The sequence below is a fragment of the Euprymna scolopes genome, chromosome 15 (assembly GCF_053919585.1).
Source record: "Euprymna scolopes isolate OS-2025 chromosome 15, ASM5391958v1, whole genome shotgun sequence".
Classification (NCBI taxonomy): domain Eukaryota; kingdom Metazoa; phylum Mollusca; class Cephalopoda; order Sepiida; family Sepiolidae; genus Euprymna; species Euprymna scolopes.
In genome coordinates, this window is record NC_136496.1 from 36,313,671 (window position 1) to 36,338,831 (window position 25,161).

Here is a 25,161-nt window from a genome sequence, read left to right on the forward strand (position 1 = left end):
CTAACATTCATAGTTAAGAACTTGAAATGATATTCAATGTCAAAATGTGTCTAAGACTTTTAGAACACCTTGTATAATATAATGTATACATTAACACTAACTGTACACTCAGATTTGTAACCTATCTGAGATTTAATAATGAAATAGTTTAATGGAGGGGGGGCACATTTTTTTAATTTTTATATGGAAAAAAATTTGTTATTCAAATAAATATTAAATAATATTAAATTTTAAAATATAATGTGCAGGCTGTATGAAGAAAAAAAAAAACACAAAGCCGTCAAATAATTGGACTACTACGGAAATGTGAAAAAAGCTTATTCATACAACATTCAAGCTAAAAATTAAGAGTTATGTTCCTTATATTATTTGAGTTATTTAAAAACATAAAAATAAGGCATTTTAGGTCATTATACAAATTTATCTCCATTTTAACAATCTTCATAGCTGGAATAGCTATGAAAAAAACAAAAACAAGTCTCAGATATGTTTAAAAATATAGTTTTCATTAAGAATGCAGAAATTGATATCACGTAAATATACATTGCTATATAATTGATATCATATGCTAGACATCTGTTAACAGATGCAAAGAAAAGTAGCAAAAACGGCAAAAACCTCACTCTCAATTCACTTGAAGAAAAAAAAAAATGTTATCTGTAACTATTGTTAAAAAAATATAACCATTCAATGTGTTATCAAGCATGACGTTCAAAATATGCATAAGGTTTTATAATAAATATAAAAATAATTTCCATAATACCTGTAATAAACCACAGCATTTCATATGTAGACAATGGAATATATATATATATATCTCCAACAACACTTTTACTATACAACATTGCTTTTTTGGTGAACATGTTTGCATCAATTATACCTTTATTAATAAAATGTTATAAAAAGACTATGAACATAAAACAATTCAGGAAAATGAGATGTCTACAAAGAGGAATGACATTAGCTATATAAACACACATTTACAAAAATGAAGTATAGTATGTAAAAATAGAAGATGTACATATAACAGCTGCTTGCTTGTTAAAATACTTGTATTTGCGTAAGGAATACCGTTATTAAATAAATGGTTATTCTACAGAGCTGAGGACAGAAAATTCACAAAGAGAAAATGGAGGCTGGCATCAGGATTCAGATGTGCTTGCAATGAGACCATCTTTAGCCGACATCACTTTAATCAATTTGGCCAATGAACAAAGGTTGAATTTGTATAGATAACTTTAATCTGCAATGTGATTTGATGTATTTATATTTGAATTAGAATTTGTAAGAAGGCAATGAAACGTAGATTTTTTAAAAATATTTATCAACTTAATTTTAACAAAAGTTTTTATCAGGCATGTATTTCTTTTCTTTTCTTTCTTTGTGGTATGACATCACTTTTTTTAATATTTAATTTTCATTATTAATCTCAAATGCCCTCAGGATACGTTACACAACGGATATGGTGATCTTGTGTTAAAATAGATAGAAGAAATTAATTTCCGATAGTATGTTGTGCATAAAACATTGAGTGGCACTATTGTTTGCATAGATAATATTGTTATTGAATAAATGGTTATATACATATATAAGTGATGTGACGATTCCAGTATTTTTTCAATTCAGATACAATTACCAATTCCATACTAAATTACTGATTCCAATTCTTTATTATAAATCTATAAATATTTAACCATAAAGTTATTTTTCATGATTACCGTAAAACATGTAAAATGCGCAGATATTTCCTCAAATGTAAAAATATATTTGTGGGTTGTGATCTATCGATTTAAATTTTACTGATAGTTTAAAAATCAGTAGATATTCGTTATTTTATCATTACTATCAGTAGTAGAAGATTTTGTTTTAAACAAAATCAAATCAAAATAGACAAAAGAATTTTGTTTTTTTTTGCATCGGAAAATAGGCACAATTTTTTCCAATTCCCCCAAAAGTTTTAATTCTAATTTGATGGAACTGAGAACCAAGAAAATCTATACAAAAGCAGCATCTTCACACAAAACACTGAATAAATTTTATTTTTTATTAGTTCATTAAATTATCTTAATAAAGCAATTACTGGTTCTTGGACATGGCTTGGTTGCATTCAATTAATCACAAAATATACAAATGTTTTATTTCTTGGAATCATTCTAATATGATACTAAAAAAAATAAAAAGTCTTCATGTTAAAAGAGCATTCTTGATAGGTACAATGTGTTTAGTAAAATAAAGTTTTCAAGGGTGTTGAAAAAAAAAAAAATCTACATTAACTTTGAATGATGATATAGTCAAAAGAGATTGCTGAGAAATACATGTTCTAACTCCCTTCTATTTAAGGCAACTAAAAATCTTGGTGCTAAAAAGAAGCAGAGAAAGATTAAACAATTATCAAATTAAGTATTTAACAAAAGACAAGAGGCCAGTGAGAAAAATAAATTAAGTTTTGCAAGCAGAGATTAATAAAGAGTTTACATTATATATGTCTTGTATCCTTTCTCTCTCTCCCCACTTAATTTATTTTTCATCTTCATCCTATCAACTAATTTTCCTCCAGCCATAATTAATTACTTATAATGGTCCATATTCCTCTTAACCATTATTTTTTTATGTGCTCAGAGACACTGCCTACATTTAATTTGATCTACCAATATCTTATCTTTGCTACTCTTTTCTTGTCTTCTTGTGCCTGACAAGAATTTCACCATTCTCATTTTTATACTCTCTCCCCACATATTTTCTGTATAAATACATCTCATTTCTGGACAGTACCTCCAGTCATAAATAAGCCTCTAATAAACTAAGAGTGAAATCATGATGAATTTTTTTTTTTTTTTTTTTTAGTCTTGTTTCTTGTTCCATTTTATTTTTATGACTTGATCAGATTTGTATTCTTAACTCAAACACTTTTTTAATACAAAAACTAGCTACATAAATGCATATAAATTTTGGCTAAAGCTTTGTATAAGCTAAACCAATGGAAAATTAATTCTAATTTTTAAGAAATTTTTACAAACTAATTACCTGTGAAAACAAAAGTTTCATTTGCTAAATTAAAGACTGAGGATTGTTGTAGAAAGTAAATGTCTAAGAATGAAACAGATGTGTTTCATGATGATAAAGGATATGATGGATATGAATGAGAGTCTTGAAGATATGCTTAGATCTGATGACCTCAGAGGAAAATTAAATGAGAACAGCATAAAGAGATGTGTGCAAAAGAGGAGACTTTGTTAGTTTAGTCACATTCAAAGAAAGGAAGAGTGTTTGATTTAGTAGATGTAGAAATAATTCTACCATCGGAAGCATGTATGCACGTATGTAGCCAGAAACATTGGTAACCAAAACGAATAAAAACATGAAATTCCAATAATTTTGTATTTTTTCTCTAACATTTGTGATAGAGCACTTTGCTATCTTTTCAACACATTCTAGCACTCCACATATATAAGCCATTTATCAGACGGACAGTGAAATTTAAATGGCAAACTCATATTCAAAACAACCAATACACTGATCCTATGTACTTAATTCATGTCCTAAGGTTCATTTGCATATTTCAAATGAAAATTAAAGTGAAAGGACATCTCAATTCACTGTTTACTTTTGCTCTCTAATCCAATGATAGTTTTCAAAAATTTGATTTTTGGTTTCCTCATTGTTTTGGGGCAATGCCAGAGCACAGGTGATGCTTGTTAATATCAGCACATCAATATCAAGATAAAAAAGAAAATGAGGATCTGCTTTTGGTTGAGTGTCATTAATATCATCAGCATTAAAAGATGGGTCTCTTTGGAACTTTTCTATGCCATTGTTCAAAGTTTCTGCAGATTTTGATTAGAAACTCGAGTACATGTTTCAATGCAATCGACAATTAGAACCTATCAAAAAATGTGAAAGAGAAAGCTGTTTCTTGCTCAGAATAACCACAAGAAGGGAGAAAATAGTTTAAATGAAAAAAAAAAAAAAAAAAAAGATAGAATCTGTATCATAACCATTACGAAAGATCCTAATTTAGAATGTAATTTGTTTCTGCCCAAATTTAAATTAAAAAAAAAAAAAAAGTATCTAAAAGAGACAGACACAAACATGAATGACAAGCTAACAAATATAGCTAGGCCAGAAATAAATTAATAAAATTTAATAATTTTCTTGGATCGTATCAGCTGATGCAGATTCTAACTTTTTAATTTTTTTTTTTTTTTTTTTTTACATTGAAATTATATATACAATATTGTGTTTACTAGACACACACAAAAAAAAATCATTAAAATAAATTAAGACTTCCAGCGCACCACTTCTGCTACAAAAATATTAACTGAATATGGGGAGGGAAAAAAAAAAAAAATTAAATTATTAAGAAAAAAAAAAAAAAAAAAGTATATTTTCTTAATATCAGTTTTTATAATTCAGAGTGAGATTGGATTAAAAAATGCAAGATGAAACATGAAATTTCCAAAAGTTAAAATATGTTTGAAAACCATTTCTAGCATCTTTATGTATTACCATTTGTAAGCAGAGAAGAGGAAGTACTTAAAAGTGTTTTGCCTTTTCATTCTTTTTTTATTAGGAAAATAAACGAGGGGAGGGGGGCAACAACTACTTTTTGGATATACACAGACAGTAAAAAGAAAGTCCACACTTGTAATTTTTTTCAAAAACTGAAAATTTAAGCTAAATTTAATGTAACTGTTTAAACAAACTATACCTCATTTGATTGGCCTTTTATTCTTCTATAATTTTACCTGTTCATATTTGACCTTTAATTGAAATATTCTAGTGTTCACGTCAATTTTTCAAATTGAGTAGGTAAAAAGAAAGTCCGCACAATGGAAAATTGTTATTCAAGTGTAACTTTAGGACATTAATGCAACACAAATACAACAGGAACACAATGAACTAGTTAATATTTAGTAGCGTAGTCCTTCTGCAATTTGAAAGCCTGCAATCTTTTGGGAATTCCTTGAATTAGACTGCAGCAATACTCCGGGGAAAGGGCATCCCACTTTTCTTTAATTTTTGTCCAAAGTTCTTTCAGATTAAAAATTTTATTATTGCATAGCTGTTGCTTGATGTAGTGCCATACATTTTCGATAGGACTGAGGTCTGGAGATTGTGCAGGCCAATCAAAACACTGAATATTACGCTCTTCCAGGAACCTCTTGACATTGCCAGCTGTGTGAATGGGAGCATTATCCTGCATGAAGATGGGATTATCATCCAAATTCTGACCAAAGTAGGGTAGAAAATGCGCAGTCAACATAATGATGTACTCGGTCGAATTAATTCGACCTTGCAAGCGAACTATAGGCCCTGGACCATCGGTACTAATTATGGCCCAAACCAAAACTGAACTGAACTTCCACCACCTTGCAACGTTGAAACTGAGCAACTAGGATTAAATTCTTTGTCCGACGGACGTACTGCCTTACTATCACTGCCTAGCCTAAAAAAAAAAGAAAAAAAAGTATATTTTCTTAATATCAGTTCTTTATAATTCAGAGTGAGATTGGATTAAAAAATGCAAGAACTTGCTTTCGTCGCTAGAAAGCAAGTTTGACCAGTATGAAGAGTCATGATCTTCATTGCATCTGACAAAGTCCAGACGGCGCTTTCTGTTCTTTACAGAAATCATTGGTTTGCATCTTGCAACATATCCTTGCAAATTAAATTCCTTTAATCTGTTCTTGACAGTAAAAAGAGCACTTTTTAACAAGATTGCACTGTTGTTGGATTTGGGGAGCCGTTTCAAATCTGTTTCTTAGGCTGCGGATCTTGATAGCATTGTCTTCCCTGTTAGAAGTAACTAGTACGACATATTTAGAGGCATCACGAACACTGCCAGTGTTTTGGTGCTTTTGCACAGTTTTTCGTACCGTTTTCTCATCACATTTCAATTTTTGCAGCTGATTTCTCAATTGGATAAACCAGAAAGGTGGAAATTAATGAGCTCCTGATGATCACTCATAGAAAGTCGAGGTCTATGGATTAAATGTTACGTTGTATAACCTGGAACAACAGCAATTACAATTAGATATGCTTTGTTGATTGTTGGTGTATATTTTAAACTGATTTAGGGGCGATAATTTAAGCTGGTTTTAAGCAAATTTGTTGCTGCAGACTTTCTTTTTGTCTCAATTTGAAGATTTTTTTTTTTAAATTGACATGAACACTAGAATATTTTCAATTAAAAGTCAACTATGAACAGGTAAAATTATAGAGGAATAAAAGGTGAATCAAATGAGGTATAGTTTGTTTAAACAGTTACATTAAATTTAGCTTAAATTTTTTAAAAAATTACAAGTGCGAACTTTCTTTTTGCCTGCACTGTATTTCCTACTTCTTATAAAATATGTAAGAATTGAATTAAACTTATGGAATTTTTGAGATAAGTGAAAAAATATTTGAAATTTTTTTTATTTCAAATTTTCAAGTGAAAGTCACCAATTTGAATGATTAATTAATAGAGATGTGACAAGAGAATATTCTTTTTATTATTTTGACACAAGTATATATCAATCTTATGTTTTTATATAGAGTGATGTGGTTCTTGATTGATCAACTGTGTCGAATATCTACTCCAGTCAAAACAATGTTAAGAATAATCTCTTGTCATAGCCCTATTAACAACTCTTGATACAGTTCATAATTGTTTTTATTAGGACAAAAACCTGCTTTTCTTTAACCACAACACTAACCTTAAATCTGAAATGATAGAATGAAATCAGAGATTCAAAATTCGGCTTTGCTTCATACACAGATAATAAAGCAATCAAAATGGCTTCTTTTTCACAGATTTTTTTTTTTTTGAAATATGAGAATCTGAATTTATTTTTTTTTTTTTAATAAAATTTTAATTAATTTTTTTTTAGAGATTGTTAAGTATAAAATTGAATTATTAAAACATTCACGTAGATATGCTTTACTAATTTTGATTGGTATGACAATGGTGAATATTAAAAGAGATTCACATTTGAACAATGGGTGAAATGGAGGTTGACAATGGGTTGACGGATCATTTATAAAAATTATGGCAAGGATGAAATTGAAGAAACAAAATCTGACAAATCAATTCTTCTCCAAATAAACATGGCTACATTGACTTAAAAGTTTAAAGGATCATATTTTCTAACACAAACATGATTACATATTTCAATTTCAAACCTAGTATCAGTAATATCTGATAGAAAATCATGTGGTATTATAAGTATTAGATATTTAAGCGATATTTTAAGAAAGAAAAAAAAAAAAACGAGCTGATTGTCCTTGCTTCCTATCTATATCATATGTAGATAAGCAAGGACAATCTGCTTTTTGTTTATTTTTATTTTTTTTTTAAGAATTTCACTGAATCAAGACCATTTACATTTGTAATGGAGTTTTATGTTGTTTTAGTCAAATAATATATCAATTTTAATTGTAGATAAATTAAACCTAATGTTTTCATGAATTATTTTAAAAGGGAGACAAATCCAAAATAAAATTATAGCTAAACAAAAAGAAAAAAAGGAGTCTCAATAATTTGTAAAGGACAAGGGAGACGACTGTAAACAAAGTACCCAGGATTTATAGTCAAAAGCATTTCATCTATTTTTATTTTGGAGAATAAAAAAAAAAAAAAATTTTTTTAAATAGAAAAGAATTTTAATATTTTATTGAATAATTCTGAAGCTTAATTATTTTAAAATATGGATTTGTAGACTTGTTGCGACATAAGAGAAACAAAACTCCTGATCAAGTTCAAAACAATAACTTGATACATAAACATTCTTTTATTGTTATGGCATACTTGTGAACTCTAAATATATAAAAATTTGGCTCTAGTTAGACAATTTAATGCTGCAGTTTGTCACCAAAATGTCATGCCTACGAAAATGAAACATCCAAAACTTAAAATAAAGCTATGGAATAAGAACTTGCATAAAAATGCTTCATTCTCTTAATCTATAGAGATTGAAGTGGAACAAATCAAAACAAACATTGTAAGAGTTCAATAATTGATCTTTTAAATATATAACACTTGACATAAGAGGGTATGAAAACAAGTGAAGTATGCATGGTCCCTCGTGAGTGCACAGTAAACGAGGCATAAAAAAAATGACTAAGTTCAGCCCCCCCCCCCCATTTAGCCCCAAAAGTCCAAGGCCTTAACATATTTGAATTTGAGCTCAACACGATGCTAAATAGACATACACAGAAAATTTGGGGCAAATATAGTAAAATTGTCCCAAAAATGGAGTTTTTTTTATTAGCCCTAAAAGAGCTCCTGGGGCACACACAAGAGTTATCGCGAAATATAGACAAACAAAATTATATAGAAATCAGTTACAACTTTTCAGAAAGTTTTATAAAAATGCAAGGCATCAATTTTTTTTAATAAGCACAAAAATGTCAATTTCAGCCATTTTAACCCGAAAGCACCCCTAGTTTTCCCAGAAAATCCATTCTGTTACTTTTTTTTTTTTTTTATTCATAATGTTTAATGTTTTTGCAAAATTTTTTTAAAACTTGAAGACGTAGTTATTGAGAAAAATGCGGGCAGACGAACGGCCAGGGGTGAATTTACAGGTCCACCCTCCTTTTGTTGTGGGACCAATAAATAAAGAAAATACACTTTGTAGTTCCTACCCCATATTAAACAAATGAAATTAAAATTTAACCAGATATTATAAGAAAACAAATTCCATGTTTCTTTCCATGTACATTTTTTAATCCAGAAATTTCTCACCTCAGTATTTTGGTCAATAAAGAATGTTAAAAGTTTAGATATTTACACATTTGTTCCAGCCATTTTCCTAATAAACAAATTAACATTGTTGCTGAAGCCAATTCTCTCTACAACATTAATGATAACGTATAATGAAAAAATAGATCAAGAATAGCGAACGACAAATTGTTCAAGAGTTGCTTTTATATTTTAGTTTTGCAAGATGACTGACAAAGAGAAACTAGAAGCACAATAATCTAGCAAAACTTATATTGCCCTTAACATTCATAAACATGTTAAATATTATGAAAATGTTTACAAAGATTCTCTATACAGTGAAAGAAAGCATGAAAGTTTTTAAATTCCTATAAAAAGAAAAAAAAAAAAAAAAAAAAATGCAGAAAAATCTGTATTTATGTACATATCCGATATGGAAAGAAAATATATACCAAAAATTATGTAAATTGATTAAATAGTTTTATTTTTAAATAAAATAAAATTTTATAGCAAAAGCATAAGGGATGATCTTGCGACACAATCTTGGATATCATCTGAAGGAAGATAACTACAAAGAATTCAAACTTGCAAGATGTTAGAAAGCCATTCTTAACATAGGGAGGAGGTATTGGCAAAAACTAAAATTTGCTTAAAAATTATTTTCTTTATCAAAATAAAACTGCTTCATCAATTTATTTGATTTTTGGTATATTTTCTTTTCGCAATTAGTACTTATAGATTTTTATTTTTTGTTAATATAGGGAGAATTCTGGACAAGAATCCAAAGTTGAATGTTTTGCTTCGGAATTTTTTAGATGAGGATTGAAAATTTGGACTTTTTCATTCTAGTTGTTAATAGTTGCAACATTTCGACCAATATAGCTTCAGACATTTTTCAGGTGCATTTTTTTTTTTTTTTTTTTTAAATTTGTGGGATCTTCTAGTTAAACTGAAATCTGGACATAATTTGGAAGAGAATGAAAGCCATCTATGCCCACAGATTAAATAAAGGATTGAGTTCCTAAATTCTAGAAGGTCCCTGAATCTTAAAAAAAAAAAAAAAAAAAGCACTTTAAGAAGGTTGGAGCTTACATCAGTTGAAATATGAAGATGAAATTGAAAATAGTCCAAATAATTGAAATAGGTTTTTTATTTTCTGATGGATACATTGCTATGAAGATAACATTACCATAAGCATATCAGAAGGCAGTATTTAATCTGGTTAATAAATGGTTCTGAATAGGAATTTGTTTAAACCTCCTACCGGTATCTCAAGAAAATGGCTGGATCACACAAAATCCATGAAGAAAAGACTATTTATTTAAGTTATGTTATCTTCTAACTGGAGACAAATTAGAGAAGTAACACCTGCCTCTCACTGATAACGTGCCAACTGAGTGAGAAATTCCAAAAGGCCTCAGAGCAAACTGACGTAATTATTAAGAGAAGAGACAAAAACGCTTGACACAAGATTCACCTTATATGAAAATAAAATTTGTGACAATTTTTTTTTTTTGAAAGAGTGAAATAAAATAAGATTAGAAAACCTTCAGAGTGAATCGGACCAAATAGAAATGAAAATATCACAACGCTAACATGGCAGATGAAAAAAATGGGAAGAGAAGAATTTTTGGTGCTTATTTTTATGGAGATATATACAAAATATGACAATTAAAAATAAACTAACAGGAAAACTTATGGATAATGAATAAATCAATGAAAAGGGTGCTTATACAGATTACAGATCATACTACTTTTTTAGATAGGATTTTCAAGTTAAATTCAATTTTTACAGTGTCTATTAAAGATACTGTAAAAATTGAATTGTGCACTTGTCGCTTAATTTGACAAGTACTTTTTTTTTTTTTAAACAAAAAGGAAAATCAAATTTTAGTAAGACCCATTGTGATGCAGCTATCTTGGCAATTTTAGCTATGAAGAAACGTGGGAGCTAGGGTAGATAACTCCATCTAATTCTTGAAGTTTCCCAAACTTTGACGAGATTTTTTTTCAGTTTTGAATAATTTTAGATATTCTTTTTGTTTCTAAAAGTCGTTTCAAAATTTATTAAAATTATTAGAACTTAATGTGTGTTTCGACAAACTTCAAGAATTAGATGGAGTTATCTCCCACCACCACCTTCCATCTTCATAGCTTAAGTTGCCAAGATGGCTGTCACTGAAATTTCTTTTTCCTCTCTTTCTCTCTCTATAAAAATAAATAAAAAACACTACTTGATCAGATTAAGCAATTTTTCTTTTATGAGAACTTCATTCTATAATGGACATGTACATAATTTTTTTCCATACGTTTTCCTCTTATTTTGATCGTCATATTTCACATATGTCTTAATAAAAGTAAGCACCAGATTTTTTTTTTTTTTTTAAAAGGCTCAAAAGTTTGAGAAAAGGCCTTTGGACATTTCAGAACAGTGACATGATCCAGCAAAAAGAAAAAGAGCACGCAGCTATAAACTCAAGATGCTCAAGATAGAAGATAAATGATGAAATAGAATAGACTTATTCTCTTAATGACAAAATGTAAAAGTCAAAATAAAAAAAAAATAAAAAAGATATGGTGCACTTTCATATCTTTCATGGATTGTTGTGAAATAAGACATATATATATATATATGTATATATATATATATATATGTGTGTATATATTAAAAACAAAGAAAAAAAAGGGGTTAGGAAAATAAATTTTTTTAAATAGTACAAAGAAAATAACATGAAAATTTACAATACCTCCTTTTGACGTTGTGCCTCTAGTTCAGCTTGGCGTTGCCGCTCAAGTTCTTCAAGCATTTGTTTTTCCATTATACGTTTCGCCTCTTCCACTCTACGCATAACCTCCGCTTCTATTTCATCTTTACGTTTTTCCAACTCCTCCTCTACTCGCTTTGCTACGAGTTCTTCGACTCTCCGAGCAACTTCCTCTTCTATTAATTTTTCCTCAAGTTCTTTTTGTTTTCTGGCAAAAAGGAAGAAAAAGAGATAATATTTAGAGAGTCATTCAAAATGAAATGTTTACTGAAAAAGAATAAATAAATAAAATAAAGAATTAGAAAAATATCAAAAACATGTTTAAGTATTTTAATAAAGAAACCAGAAAATTAGATGTTAAGTTAAATTGTACATTTACACACATCATATACAAAATTTACAAAAGAAATGCATTCAAAATTTACAGATCAATAGCAATTATAGTATAATCAAGGATGTGAGTAGCAAAATAAAATAAAGAATAATATATATACATATATATATATATATATATATATATAATCAAACAACTAAAATTGAGAAATAAAATAAAGAATTATATATATATATATATATATATATATATATATATATATATATAATCAAACAACTAAAAAGATAAAAAGTAGGAGAAAGAAATAACACTTGGACAAATAGAAAATAAGGTTCTAGCGCTTTTGTAGAAAATGGCTTTTTCTTTAACAAAAACGTAGATTTGAACTAATAAGAAAAATTCACATGAGAGATTAGTATAATTTATATTTTCTGAAAAAAAAAAAAAAAAAAAAAATCTGCCCAAAAGCTAAGAACTCACATCCTTGCAGAATACTAAAAATACTTATGAACAATCTGTAAAATAAAATGAAAACATTTTGAAAAAGATTAATAAATTCATAAAACTAGAAATCTATTTATGGTAATAGAAAATCTTTGACAACTTTTTTCCCCCACTGAAATGCAGAAATGAAAACAAAATTCAAATTACGAAGATCAAAAAGGAATTCCAAATTATACATGGTTTGTACTGCAGAAGTTTTAATGCATTAAAATTTGTCATCATTTCCAGTCAGCTTGCTTCACAGTTGGACACAGCTTCCAAGGTGGATGCTTTTCTATATTATCTGTAGAATAAAAATTTACTAAAAACACACAAAAAAAAAAAAAAAAAAAAGTATGAAAACACTTACCTTTTGAGAAAATTCAATATATTTGAAAAGCTAAATAACTGATCAGGATATAATACAATTGAAAATAAATTTAAGACAAAAAGATAGAAAAACACAAAAAAGTAGGAAGGGCGGGTGATGTGTTAGTATAGTTTTTTTTTATGAAATGAAAAAATGTTTCTTTTAAATTAAAAACCAGACATTGAATGAGAAATCCTATTTCCTTTTAACCAATCTCAGCTGTATTTAGAATTGATTAAATGGGAGGAAGGGTAAGTGAAATTACATTAATCAAAATAAATTGATAGTCTTAGGAATCTAGTGACCTCCTGCCCCAAGGCCATCTGAAATATAAATAGTTGCATTTTTCCTTCTTCATTGCATTACCACTGAACAGTCAGGATCATTAACAGATGAAATGCAATCCCGATCTCTATGGACCCTGCAAACCTCTAAACGTCTGTCTAACGCTAGGTTTATCCTTTTTATATAACTCAATATTTTGCATCTTGACTTCTTTAAATAATCTTTATATTGACACAGTAAAAATGAATAAAGTGATGTAATATTTATATAGACTTGTCACAGAAGATTAGTGTTGGGACGATTCCTAAATTTTTTCCGAAATTAATAACAATCAATTTCAGGAGTTATTTTATATATTATATATAAAAAAGTTATTTTATATATTAAAAAATATAAAATAACATCAAATTTCAAGGGGAATAACATGTCTTTTGATATTCATTTTTTTTTTGTTTTATTTTCTCTTTATCTTCGATAACTCTTTAAAATTTAACTTTTTTTTTTTTTTTTTGCAGCTTCAATCGCTAACTGATTTTTATTCCACTTTCTAGAATATTCTTATTTCTAAATGAAATTTAAAAATAACTAAATCTTTGATTAAACTTTTAGCCTTTTATATTCAACCGTCTCAAATTATTCCTATTTATTTGACTTTATTTTATTTTTATTTTTTTTTAACAATGTTATTTCTATATAAAACTTCAAAAATTTATTTTTAAGAATAACGTTATCATTTCTATATAAAAATTTCTATATAAAAATTAAAAAAGGAACAGGTTGATTTTGACCAAAGTTAACATTTTCATAAACCTAACATCACAAGAGCATTTAATAAGTTTTATCATCGCACAAGCAGAAGAGCTTATGTGACAAATATGGATTTGAACAGAAGCTGGGATTAAAATCAACAGTAGGTTCTTTGATAAGACAGGGCACGTTCAAAATGAACGTTTCTGTTTTGAGCACAATTGAACCATGATACGTGACTTTTGCATTTTAATTCAAGTCATTATATAAAATATTTTCATAGAATCAACTGTAGGTTCTCTACAATGTAATGTAGACTACAACGTATTGTGGCCTGATTCACTGTGGGGAGGCATGTGAAGCTACCTTTCGATTCACTGCGATGGATTCCAGACTAGAGCAGGCAATCAATTGATTTGATTAATGAATTGGTGGTTTCACAGAGTTCAATGACAATAAAAAGTATTGGAAGTGTGGAATATTTGTTAATCCTCATTCAGTCCCAGGCAACGTCGGGTGTCCCTGTTAGTCATTTGATAAAGAGGTCTTACCTTGAAATATATTGAGGAACATAGACATATTAGAGCACTATGTAAAAGTTGTGACGAAAAAAAAAAATTTCTTTTTTTGTCCTCAACGTTGACATATTTCCACCTGGCATTAGATAATCTTCTATGGCTCCTTTATCCTTTATATATTATACACAATGCTTCAAGCAAACTACATGATTTTATTAACTTTTGCTGTGTAATACAGATTATTTAAAGGTATCAAGATGTAAAATATGGATTTGAACAGGAGCTGGGATTAAAAAAAAAAAAGAAACCAAATGATTTATATAAAAAGATGAAAAAATAAAAAGAATTTCATTGCTAAGTGATTTTATGTTTCTAAATTAGAATGCAATATCTTACTCTTTGAACTTAGACCAATTGGTTGACTTTATAAACTTAGTATTACCAAATAATTCTATATAATACTTATTGTAAATATATAAAGATCTTTTTTGTCAGAAATGTTGCATCTCCATTAAACAAGAATTACCTACCTTGATTGCATCTTTTTTTTTCTTCATTTTCCTTTTCAGTGGTCATATTTTGATGTAAGAGGATAATCAAATTGTATAAAAACTGATAGAATTTTAGCCAAATTTAAATTAAAAAAATAGTTTTTGGTTCCTAGATAAATATATGATCTTAATAGGAAAAAAAAAATAAAAAAATAAAAAAAAATATTTTACACATTTGTGGTTCATGTAGGGGAAAGTAGATCTTTTGAATCAAAGTTACCTACCTTGGTTGAAACTTGAACAATCGGACAGCTAGCTTATAATAAAGTGTTAGTGTCATGTTTGATCATTAAAAGTTATTTTTCCCCCACATTGTATTTTTTGGCATAGCTATACATGCTCTATCACACAATAGAATCTTTGATGGTCTGCATATTTTTGTACAAAATAAAGGAATAATGTAGTTGTGAATAGTATTGTATATAAAGCAATATCTGGGCCTGTGCAATACGTAGAATCTTCAAGCCATTTTAATGCCATCTATATACCATATATCTTTTGCTTCAATTTTGTTTTGAAGTAAAACAATTATAAAGATAAAACTATGACGAACAGAGATAAATGTGGAAATATGAACCCATCATGAGTAATGATCTAGTTATTTAGAAATCAATGCTGGTTTCAATTTTTATATCCGATCAATGTATACTGAAGAGTTAATAATTTGGGAATTAATGGCGATGGTGCAAACTAAGCATAGCATGCTTTTCAAAGTTATTGGATCACTTTCCAATCCAACACAAAAGGCTCTATACTCACAATGTCTCACCACCCACCTTACAAACTCATCAACTTATACTCAAGTGGTCTTTGAGCCTTGATAGGCAGTGATTTGTTACTTAAAAAAAACAAAAAAAAAAATAATAATCTTGAGAAAAATATGAATCTATACATCCTTCCCTCCCTGTACTAAATGAAATAGATGGGTAACCTGCACCCTCAAGTCTTTAATACTCTACAAAGGAAAACTAAATAACATTTACTGCAACTCTCATGGAAGGAACTACAATTTGTAAAACAAAAAACACTCATCTAGCTGAAATCACTGTCAATTTTCCACATTCTTTATCTGTGCCTAAACCTAAATGTAGATTCCATGAACAAAGCTTCTTTCTTAGAACTGCATGCCTGTGGAATTCTCCCATTTTCCTGCTTTCCAGCTGACTACAACATGATTGTCATCAAGTCCAATGTAAACAAGTTCTTGATGAGCCATCCGCTTAAGTAATCCAATTGACCAAATTTCTGCTACTAACCATTACTATGATATTGTCCCATTGACTACTGTACACTCATTAACCCTTATCCTTGAGTGGCCTCCGGGCCTTGATAAGTGGTGACTCCTTTGTAAAAAAAAAAACATGAAGAAAAAGAATTGTTTGATAGAGGGATTTTAAAAGTCATAAACACCAATTACTTGCAACTGGCACACATCAGATAGATTTTTTCCTCAGTGAACAATAGTAATGCTTTGCTGATTAGTAATGGCAGAAGTTCCATGAACTTACATTATCTACTCCTAACCTTTACTAGCACACTACTATCATGCTACCACTTGCTCCACCTTGTACTCCAATGCTATCACCAAGGTAGCTAAATTTCTGCACAACTCAACAACTTTAACATCCAAATATACTTTGTTCTCATCCATCTCCGTTGGATTACACTTATTGCATACCATAATGCTTACAACTAACAAAATTATTGAAATGCACCAGACCCATTTTAAAAACTGAGGGAAACTTTTTCTTTCGTGGAGATTTTCAACATTACAACCACTGATCATCATATTAGTCTTGATAACATTCATTTTCAAACCTTTACTTTACATAGCATTTCTTTCAACCTTTCAACTTACGACAGTCTTCCATTACTTCACAGACAAGTACTAAATCATCAGCATGTTTCATGGACAAGTCATACAAAACTCCTTGAATAATGCTTCTAAAAATACAAATGAAAAACAAACTCAGTACAGTACCCTGATGTACACCTACTTTAACATTAAAGCTATCACTAAATGTGTTAATTCTAAAATGATTGAGCATTTCTGTAGATTGATTGGACAACCTTACACCACTCATTTGTACCTAATTTATGCAAAAATCAGAATTTCTTGACACTTTATCAAAAACTTTCTCAAGATCCACAAAAGCAAAATACAGTCTTCTTACTAAGGTACTTCTTTCATATTTGTCTCGGAAAAATATAGCATCAATGGTATTTTACTAAAACCAAACTGCATTTCATCTATGCATATCAGATTTCTTATATGCTGCTCAATTATTCTCTAAATCACTTTCAAGACTTGACTCATCAACTTTAAGCCTCTATATTTACAGGTAGTGCTTGCCATTACCCTTGTAACTATTATCATTTGTATGAAGCTACCCTTCCAGATTTTCGGTTCCCTGAAAACTCAGCATTAACCAAATTTTGTTGACTTTTGCAATGATGATTCTGATCTCAGTTGAACTTATTTAGGATCTCAAAAAATAAATCTTATCCAGTTGTAGACAAGTTTGCATGGCTTGCATGGGTCTGCCTCTTGGCAGTTGTTTAAACATCTTTTTGCCATTTAGTTTTTGGCCCATGGCAACCCTCCTCATGAAGTTGCCAAGGATATGGAGTTAAAAAATCATATTCCAACCAATCGTGATGGAGACGAGTCTAGCAATTTATCCTGTTATGCAGGACTTACTCAACTGCTGAGGTTTATCGATGTCACACCACACTGCAGGCCATTAAGAGTTAACATAGCAGGACATCTGATCAAATCGTCTGATGCTTTAAATTCACCCACAAAATAATCTGTTTCTACTTAGGAGTTAAAACAAATTACTTTATGATCACAAAATTTTTCACATTCATTTTTTTTAGTGCATAAAATTGAACTGTTATGTCAATTTTAATTGTAATAGATATTTTTTCTCAATGGCCAGAAATATCTAAATGCAAAAAAATAATTTTGTAATAGTGTTATTGCACTAATTTAACTATTATATATAAAAACATAAATAATTTGATTCTTCAGAAAACTGATATTCTTCAAGTAAAATAAAGGAAATCATTATGGCTATGTATTAGAGTATTTAAGAAAACCTGCAGATCTTTAGAATAAGTTTGAAAACAAAGATATATTTTTTCAATTTTTATTTTTGTTAACAGTGCTCTAAACTCATCTGCATAAATAAACAAACAATTAGCTAAAGATATGACAGTGTTTATTTCCAAACTTTTACAAAAATTAATAACAAGTTTTATGAATCTCAAACGCAAAGACATTGAAAAGAAGGAGCATAAAGTAATCAACACGTCTAAACAATTTGAATCAGTTCATCAAATAGAGATAGATTCATCATAATATGATGATAATAAAATTTCTCATATTTTCATATTGCTGAGAACTCCATTTGTAACCATGAACCTAATAATAATGCTGAAAAACGAAATGGCTAAAGATTTAATTGACAATTCAAAAGAAAAATTTGATACATATCAAATCTACATTATCTGAAATTAGCAGTTTGTTTTGTATTAATTTTTGTCCATTAGTTTCATATCTGAAATGTAAACAACAATTCGACATATTTTCAAGAATACTTTCTGAAAGTAGATACACTGTATTTAGCAGGAAGTCATTTTTTATTGTTTTGTTATGTACATATATAAAGTTACTTTCCTACTAATATACACACACACACACACACACACACACACACAACCTTGTTGGTTTATGTGCAGAAGTCTCGACCAAACTGTCAATTTTTGGTCTACAAAGATATACATAGAGGATTTGGATCTCTAAAACAAATTTGATTTGGTTTTTAGCCAGTAAAAATAGCTGCTAAGGAGTAAAAATTGAAAAGAATTAGAATTTAACAGGCCTAAGTCGACTTAACGCATGCACAAATATACATTTATATTAGTATTGGAACGATTAATCTGAATCTGAAAATTCAGAACACTGAGGAGCATCGGATAAATTTGTGTATTTTCTGATGCCAAAAACAAGTTTATCTTTTTTATTTGATTTTGTTTAAAGCAAAAATCTTCCACTGCTGGTAGTAATGATAAATGTTTAATTATATTAAACTATTAGTAAAACTAAAATCTATAGATCAACCAATATAAGTGTATTTTTCCGCATGACAAAATATCTGCACATTTAACATGTATTTTTACAGTAATCACAAAAAATTACTATGGTTAGATATTTAGAGATTCATAAAAACTTGGAATCTGTAATTGTATTGGAAATTTAGTATGGAATCAGTAATTATAATCGGAATTGGGGAAAAATATTTGAATCGTCCTACCACAAATTTATATGTCAAAGTCGGTTAATTTTTAAAGTTTTGATATCCATTAGTAACAAATAATGCTGAAGTGCGGTTTTGGTTTGCATTCTAGCTGATGTCAACCAAGTCATATTTTTTTTAAACTTCTGAAATCACTATATTGGGTACAATGCAATCAATAAAGAACTGGCTCTATAATAATAAAAAACCTGCATAAATTACAATATCATATTGAAACGTATTTTATAACCAGGTAATGCCAAACAGCATGCTAGTAATAGTAAAGATATAAAAATAAAAATTCACATTAGACCATCTACATAATCACACCAGTGTTTGCTCAGAGATGTACTGGCAATCTCCTTTTGCATTATGTTCTGCACTTCTGAACGTGCTGCCTCAGAATTGTGTGAATAAACATGTATCACTGTCACATTTTTGGAGTTTCGTTGGCAAGATCGCTGAACAAATGGTTGGATCACTCTACCGCTCCAGTAGGATATCTCAATGCCGATGCAATCCTCTATCTGTGTAAATGAGCCAGGTATGCTCTAGAATGGAGTACTGCTGCCACATATGGGCAGGAGATGCTCAGTATGTCCTATCCAGCCTTGATAGAGTTCAAAACAGGCTTTGAAACCTAGATGATACCCTTTTCTCTTCCCTGCAACCTCTTTCCTACAGAAGAGATGTTGCGAGCCTGTCTCTGCTCTATTGTTATTTTCATGGCAACAAGTGCTCAACTGAACTCCAATCTATAGTTCCCTCTTGTCAAACTTTTACAAAAAAAAAAAAAAAAAAAAAAAACCCTCAGCCAGCTACAACCACTATATACAATTTCCCTCACTCTCTAACTGTGCCTAAATCTAAACGCAGATTCCATGAACAAAGTTTTTTTCCCCAGAACTGTCCACTGCCACTGGCCTGCTTCCCAGATGAATACAAGGTAGTCTTCATATCCAATGGAAATAAGTTCTTGTTGAGCCGTCCCCATAAATAATGAAATTCTATCCAATTTACATCATTAATAATTAATATACTACCACCTAACATTCATTAACTCTTATCATCAAGGTCCGAAGGCCACTCGAGAAGTAGTGACTCCCAAGTAAAAAAAAAAAAAAAAAAAAAATTCTGTATTGGTTATCGTGATATGCCTGAGTTTTGTGCATTCCCTAATGTCTATTGCTAAGGAGTTTATGACCATGGCTTAATAAAAGAAAAAAATATTTATTATTGTTATGCTATTTATTATTATTGTTATGCTATTTTGGTTTGGTTTTGATTGCAATATATATATATATATATATATATATATATATATATATACACACACACGTAGATCATCCGACACAACTCATATTTAACAAAATTTTTTAAACTGATGCTTTTGCAACATTTACTTTTATTCTAGCAGTGCTCAAGATTGGAACACTTCCTTAGGACAAAAAAAAAAAAAAAATTGTATCCAATCCAATGGATCCAATGTTAAAATCATAGATAAAAAGTAAGAGTCCAACCTTACTTTACATGTTCCCCCACCTCCGATCTATTTTTTATCTACGAACTCCATATATGCATATATATTTTTTAATCAGATGTTCCTTACTATGTTAGTAAAAACTAACAATGAATCTTAGTAAATAAGATAAAATAGAAACTATTTGCAGACAGTTATCCTCATTTTCATAGTTGTTGTTTAATCAGGTTTTGGCCAACTATTCCTCTGGCCTGCTTTGGGTAGAATTGAAATCGCTATCTTTAGACAAACCTCATTTGGAAACGTAGAGACTCAATGCGTTTATCCACTGCGTCACGGGCCTGAAAGGGTGATCAAGGTTAGATTTTTGATCTTATAAATCCAAATTTTTTGTTTTCATCTGGTCTTCTAGAAGAAGCCAGAGGAGGGGTTGGCCGAAACACGGTGAAACAACAACCATGAAGAGGAGGATAAAAGTCTGCAAAAAAATAAATGCAAATTACTTATCTTAATGAATTCCATAATAGAGAAAATCGAAACTAGATAAAAAAAAAAAAAATGTTTTTTCATGACCCCTTTAAAGTTTATGTTGACCTCAAGATTTGGACTTTATAGATTATCATGTGTATCCGTTCTTCAACTAATGTTTGAAATGACCATTAGCTGAATAACATACATTTTGTTTATCCCAACGATTGGAACTTGCAGTTATTCCATGAAACTGCAAGTACTGATAATAGATTGAATTATTGTATGATGTCACTTGTAATAATATAATCTATAATAGAAATCACATCTGTCTGTTTAAATGTATGCATGTATGTTTCGCAAAAACTTGACAGAGGTGATGGACTTTCACAAGATCCATATCATTTTGAAGCTCGACCCTTCAGACGACAAAACATTAAAAAATTGGCCAAAACCTTTAATTCCTTCACGCTCAACAGGGCACTTTTGTATAAGGAGCGTCGTTTTTTTTCGCTAACATTTTTTACAAGTCGTTTAACCCTCGACGTTGCAGAAAAGGCGTTATTTCGACTGTCACAACCATGGTAGGTACATCGGTAAGAGAGTTTTTTTTTGGTTTTTTAACCTCTTTTTCCTCTGGCGTGTTATGTGTTCGAGCCTGCTCACTACTTTTTTGTACTTGTAACCCCCCCCTTTTTTTTTTTGCTTAACCAACACCCTTACACACACCTCCACTTTCTTTTCCGCTTTTGCCTCACGGGTTCGAGCCTGCCTGCCTACTACAACTTTTTTTTTTTTTTTTTTTTTTTTTTGCTCAAACACATCCAAACACCCAGACAACGCCGGGCACCCAGAGTAGTGATTTTATAGACGCAACTGAGAACAGAGGATTTCCGTTGTCCCAAAACCACAGCATCTATATAATAATAATATAAGGTATCACAAATTATCACCTTTCACGCATTTAAAAAAGTAGTTTGTTTCGCTAACACTTATGTTTACACTCAGAAAGAGTAATTTTATTTTCTTTAATATTGACTGACTGACATATTTTTCAAAAAGAATATTGTTATTAACAGTAAATTATACAAATTGATGTAAAAAGCACAGCGGAATAGGATTCCACTAGTTATATTTCTGCGTTCATATTACTTTGAAATTTTTTTTTTTTTTTGTATTTTTATATCTGCTGAAAGAAATGAATCAAAACAAAAATCATTTGCTTCATTCAATTTTTTTTCTGAACCAGAAAACATCCATTCTTCTCCCTTTGAGAGAAACATTACTTATAGATGGCAAGAAAGAAAGAACAAAATAAGGGAAGCAAGAGGCACATGGTTCGCGTTATATTCTCCATAATGCTTACGTTACCTTAAAAATTTATTTTTTTTTTTTTTTGTATTTTTTTTTTCAATCACTTCAAATATCTATTTCATTCATTTGGTTAGAATATTCTTTTTCAAATATGGAAGCATATTATTTTTTTTTTTTTTCCCCTATATTTGACATTAATTTTATACACTGAATGCTGAGTATTTCAGCTAGTACAAACTGCGCATGCGTGGTTCCCCTCTGGTGTTGCATGCGAGATGACGCCACAAAAAAAATAGTGAAGAAATGATGAATGTAAGAAGTGTGAAGGGCCAACGTTGCATTCACATTTTCGCCAAGGTTCAGAAAAATCTAATAGATGGGGCAAAAAATGTCATTTTTTTGCAATTTTGGGGCATTTGTGATCCCTTTTGAGCTCCTGGGAACGCCGAATCCCAGTGAAAATGGATAAACGGTGTAGTTTCACGCGTTAAGGCATGTATATTTGAATTCAAACTATGGAAAACCACTATATAGACATACATATCCAGTAATATGAAAAAAGAGCTCCGAAAAGGTATGTTTTTAATCCCAAAAATCCCAGAGGGATGCAAACAAGAATTTTGCCAGGGTCACCCATACTGAATTTATATTAAGAACAATGGCCTTCACATTTTGGCCAAGTTTCAGGAAAATCTAATGGATGGATTAAACGCTATGGAGCAAAAAATGTCATATTTGGCCATTCTGGGGCATTTTTTACCTCTTTTGAGCCCCTGAGGATGCCGAATCACAGTGTAAATGGATAACATTGTAGTTTCAGGCCTTAACAAGTGTATTATTTGAGTTGACCACTGTGAAAAACCACTATATAGTCAGATATATTAAGTTTTTGTTGAGAAATATGAAAAAAAAAAGCCACAAAAAGGGGCATCGTTAGCACTAAAAGTCCCTGGGGACGCGAACCAAAATTTTGCCAGGTTCACCAATACTAGATTTATATTAAGAACAATGGACTCCACATTTTGGCTAAGTTTCAGAAAAATATAATGGATAGTTCAAAAGTCATGGGGCAAAACGTGCTATTTTTGACTTCTTTGAGCCCCTGGGGATGCAACGGGAATTTTTGGAAAAAATTTTTTTTTTTACTGTACATATATAATGAAATACAATTTATGGCAAAATTTCAAGAAAAAACTAATGGACGCTTATCTGACAATTATCTGCATGGACGGATGCCACTGAAAAACATAGGTCCCTCTCTGATAAATCGGAGGGGGACGAATAAAACCATGGTAATTTTTCATCTAAATGTCTTTAGAAGTATTCAAAGAAAGTCAGGGTAAAGGACTGTCTGGCTAAGTCAGATGTAATAAAAAAAATATGTAAACAGAAAAAAAATTGAGAACAGCATAAATAATGTAAAGGCTGGAGGAAATTTTCTAAGGAGACCTGACTAGTAAACAAGTTGAAGTAGGCATATAAAAAAAAAAAGTTGTTGTCTATTTCTCCCCTACAATACTTACTTATGACATGAGAAGCAAGGAGACGCCCTTCATTTCTTATTTTAGTGCTAACAAATAAACAAAAAATCCTTAATTTTTTCAGAGTCTAATTTTGAGGGTTTTGCTAGCAATTGGTTTTTGTCTGTTTGCATGTCCAGTTAAAAGTCAGATACTATGAAAGACACACCCACAAAGCTGAGGTTTTATTTTCAGTATTGGCTTGAATAAAGTATGGGCACATTTTTGGTAATATTTACTTTGTTGGGGAATCAACTGGTAACAGAATTAGTGTGTGTGTGTGTGTGGGGGGGGGGAGGGTTCATTTACCCGAGAAAGAAAAAAAAAAGAAAGAAAAAAAAGAAAAAAGAGAGATGGGGAGAGATTTAAGAAATGTTATAGTTTTTTTTTTCTTTTGTTGTCTATGCCCCCGGACAATGCTAGGTAACCACTTCAGTCCTGGTTATGGTAAAAAAATTTAAACACTGGAATAATCATTCCTTTAATTTTTTTTTTTTTTTTTTTTTTTTAAATATTTTTACTAAAAGTTGTTTCCAAAATAACAAACACTAGATCAAATGTTCAGCTTTCTTTTTTATTATATTGAAAAAAATTGTCAGAGAAAGGTAAAGAGGAGAGGGGCAGTAAGAGGGAAAGGTAGAGAAACTAGTTGCAAAAGAATATTACATTTTTTTAAAAGCTATTTTATTATCCATGCCCCTCTTCCTCCCAACAATGGCAACTATTTTTTTTATATAATCACAACAAAACTGATAAAAAGGGTTAATAAATTGTCATATTTTTCATTATAAAGACTACTGTTCTATTAGTAATAGATAAAATGATATTTAATGAATGATGTTTAATAATGGAGGAACTGATTCATTACTAGGGGTAGGATAACAGCATATTTTTTTCATTGTTTTGACTCTCGAGTGTGTATCCATTGATATCTTATATGCTTTTATAGAGTGATGTGGTCCTCGGTTGATTAACCGTGTCGGATATATACTCGAGAGTCAAAACAATGAAAAGAATATGCTGTTGTCATAGCCCTAGTCATTACATTATGTATGGATATCTTTAAGATGATGTAATGTTCTGACATTATCCAGTGAATACAAAGGGCTTTCCAAAAGTAATGCCTCCTATTTTTTAAATTTTTTTTTTTTTTTTTTTTTAATTTCATCTGAATGATAAGAGAGGATTGCCAATTGCATTCTAATAATGACTGAACTCCTGCATTCATGACCTGAAAATTTAATCTCTGTTGCAGGTATTGATGGTGACTAAGAAAGTAACCCCTGTTATGGACATGTGTTAAAAGCAGAGATCAGTCATT

General features: G+C 30.1%; 1 protein-coding gene across 1 annotated transcript in view; it reads right to left on the reverse strand.

Annotated features, from left to right (window-relative positions):
- The window catches only part of LOC145293782 (arginine and glutamate-rich protein 1-like), a 122,626-nt gene that overhangs the window by 83,239 nt on the left and 14,226 nt on the right, over window positions 1–25,161 (reverse strand). Inside the window, exon 3 of the mRNA XM_080140322.1 lies at window positions 11,452–11,677. Within this exon, the coding sequence (XP_079996448.1) occupies window positions 11,452–11,677 (226 nt within the window). The remainder of the gene's footprint in view (window positions 1–11,451; window positions 11,678–25,161) is intronic.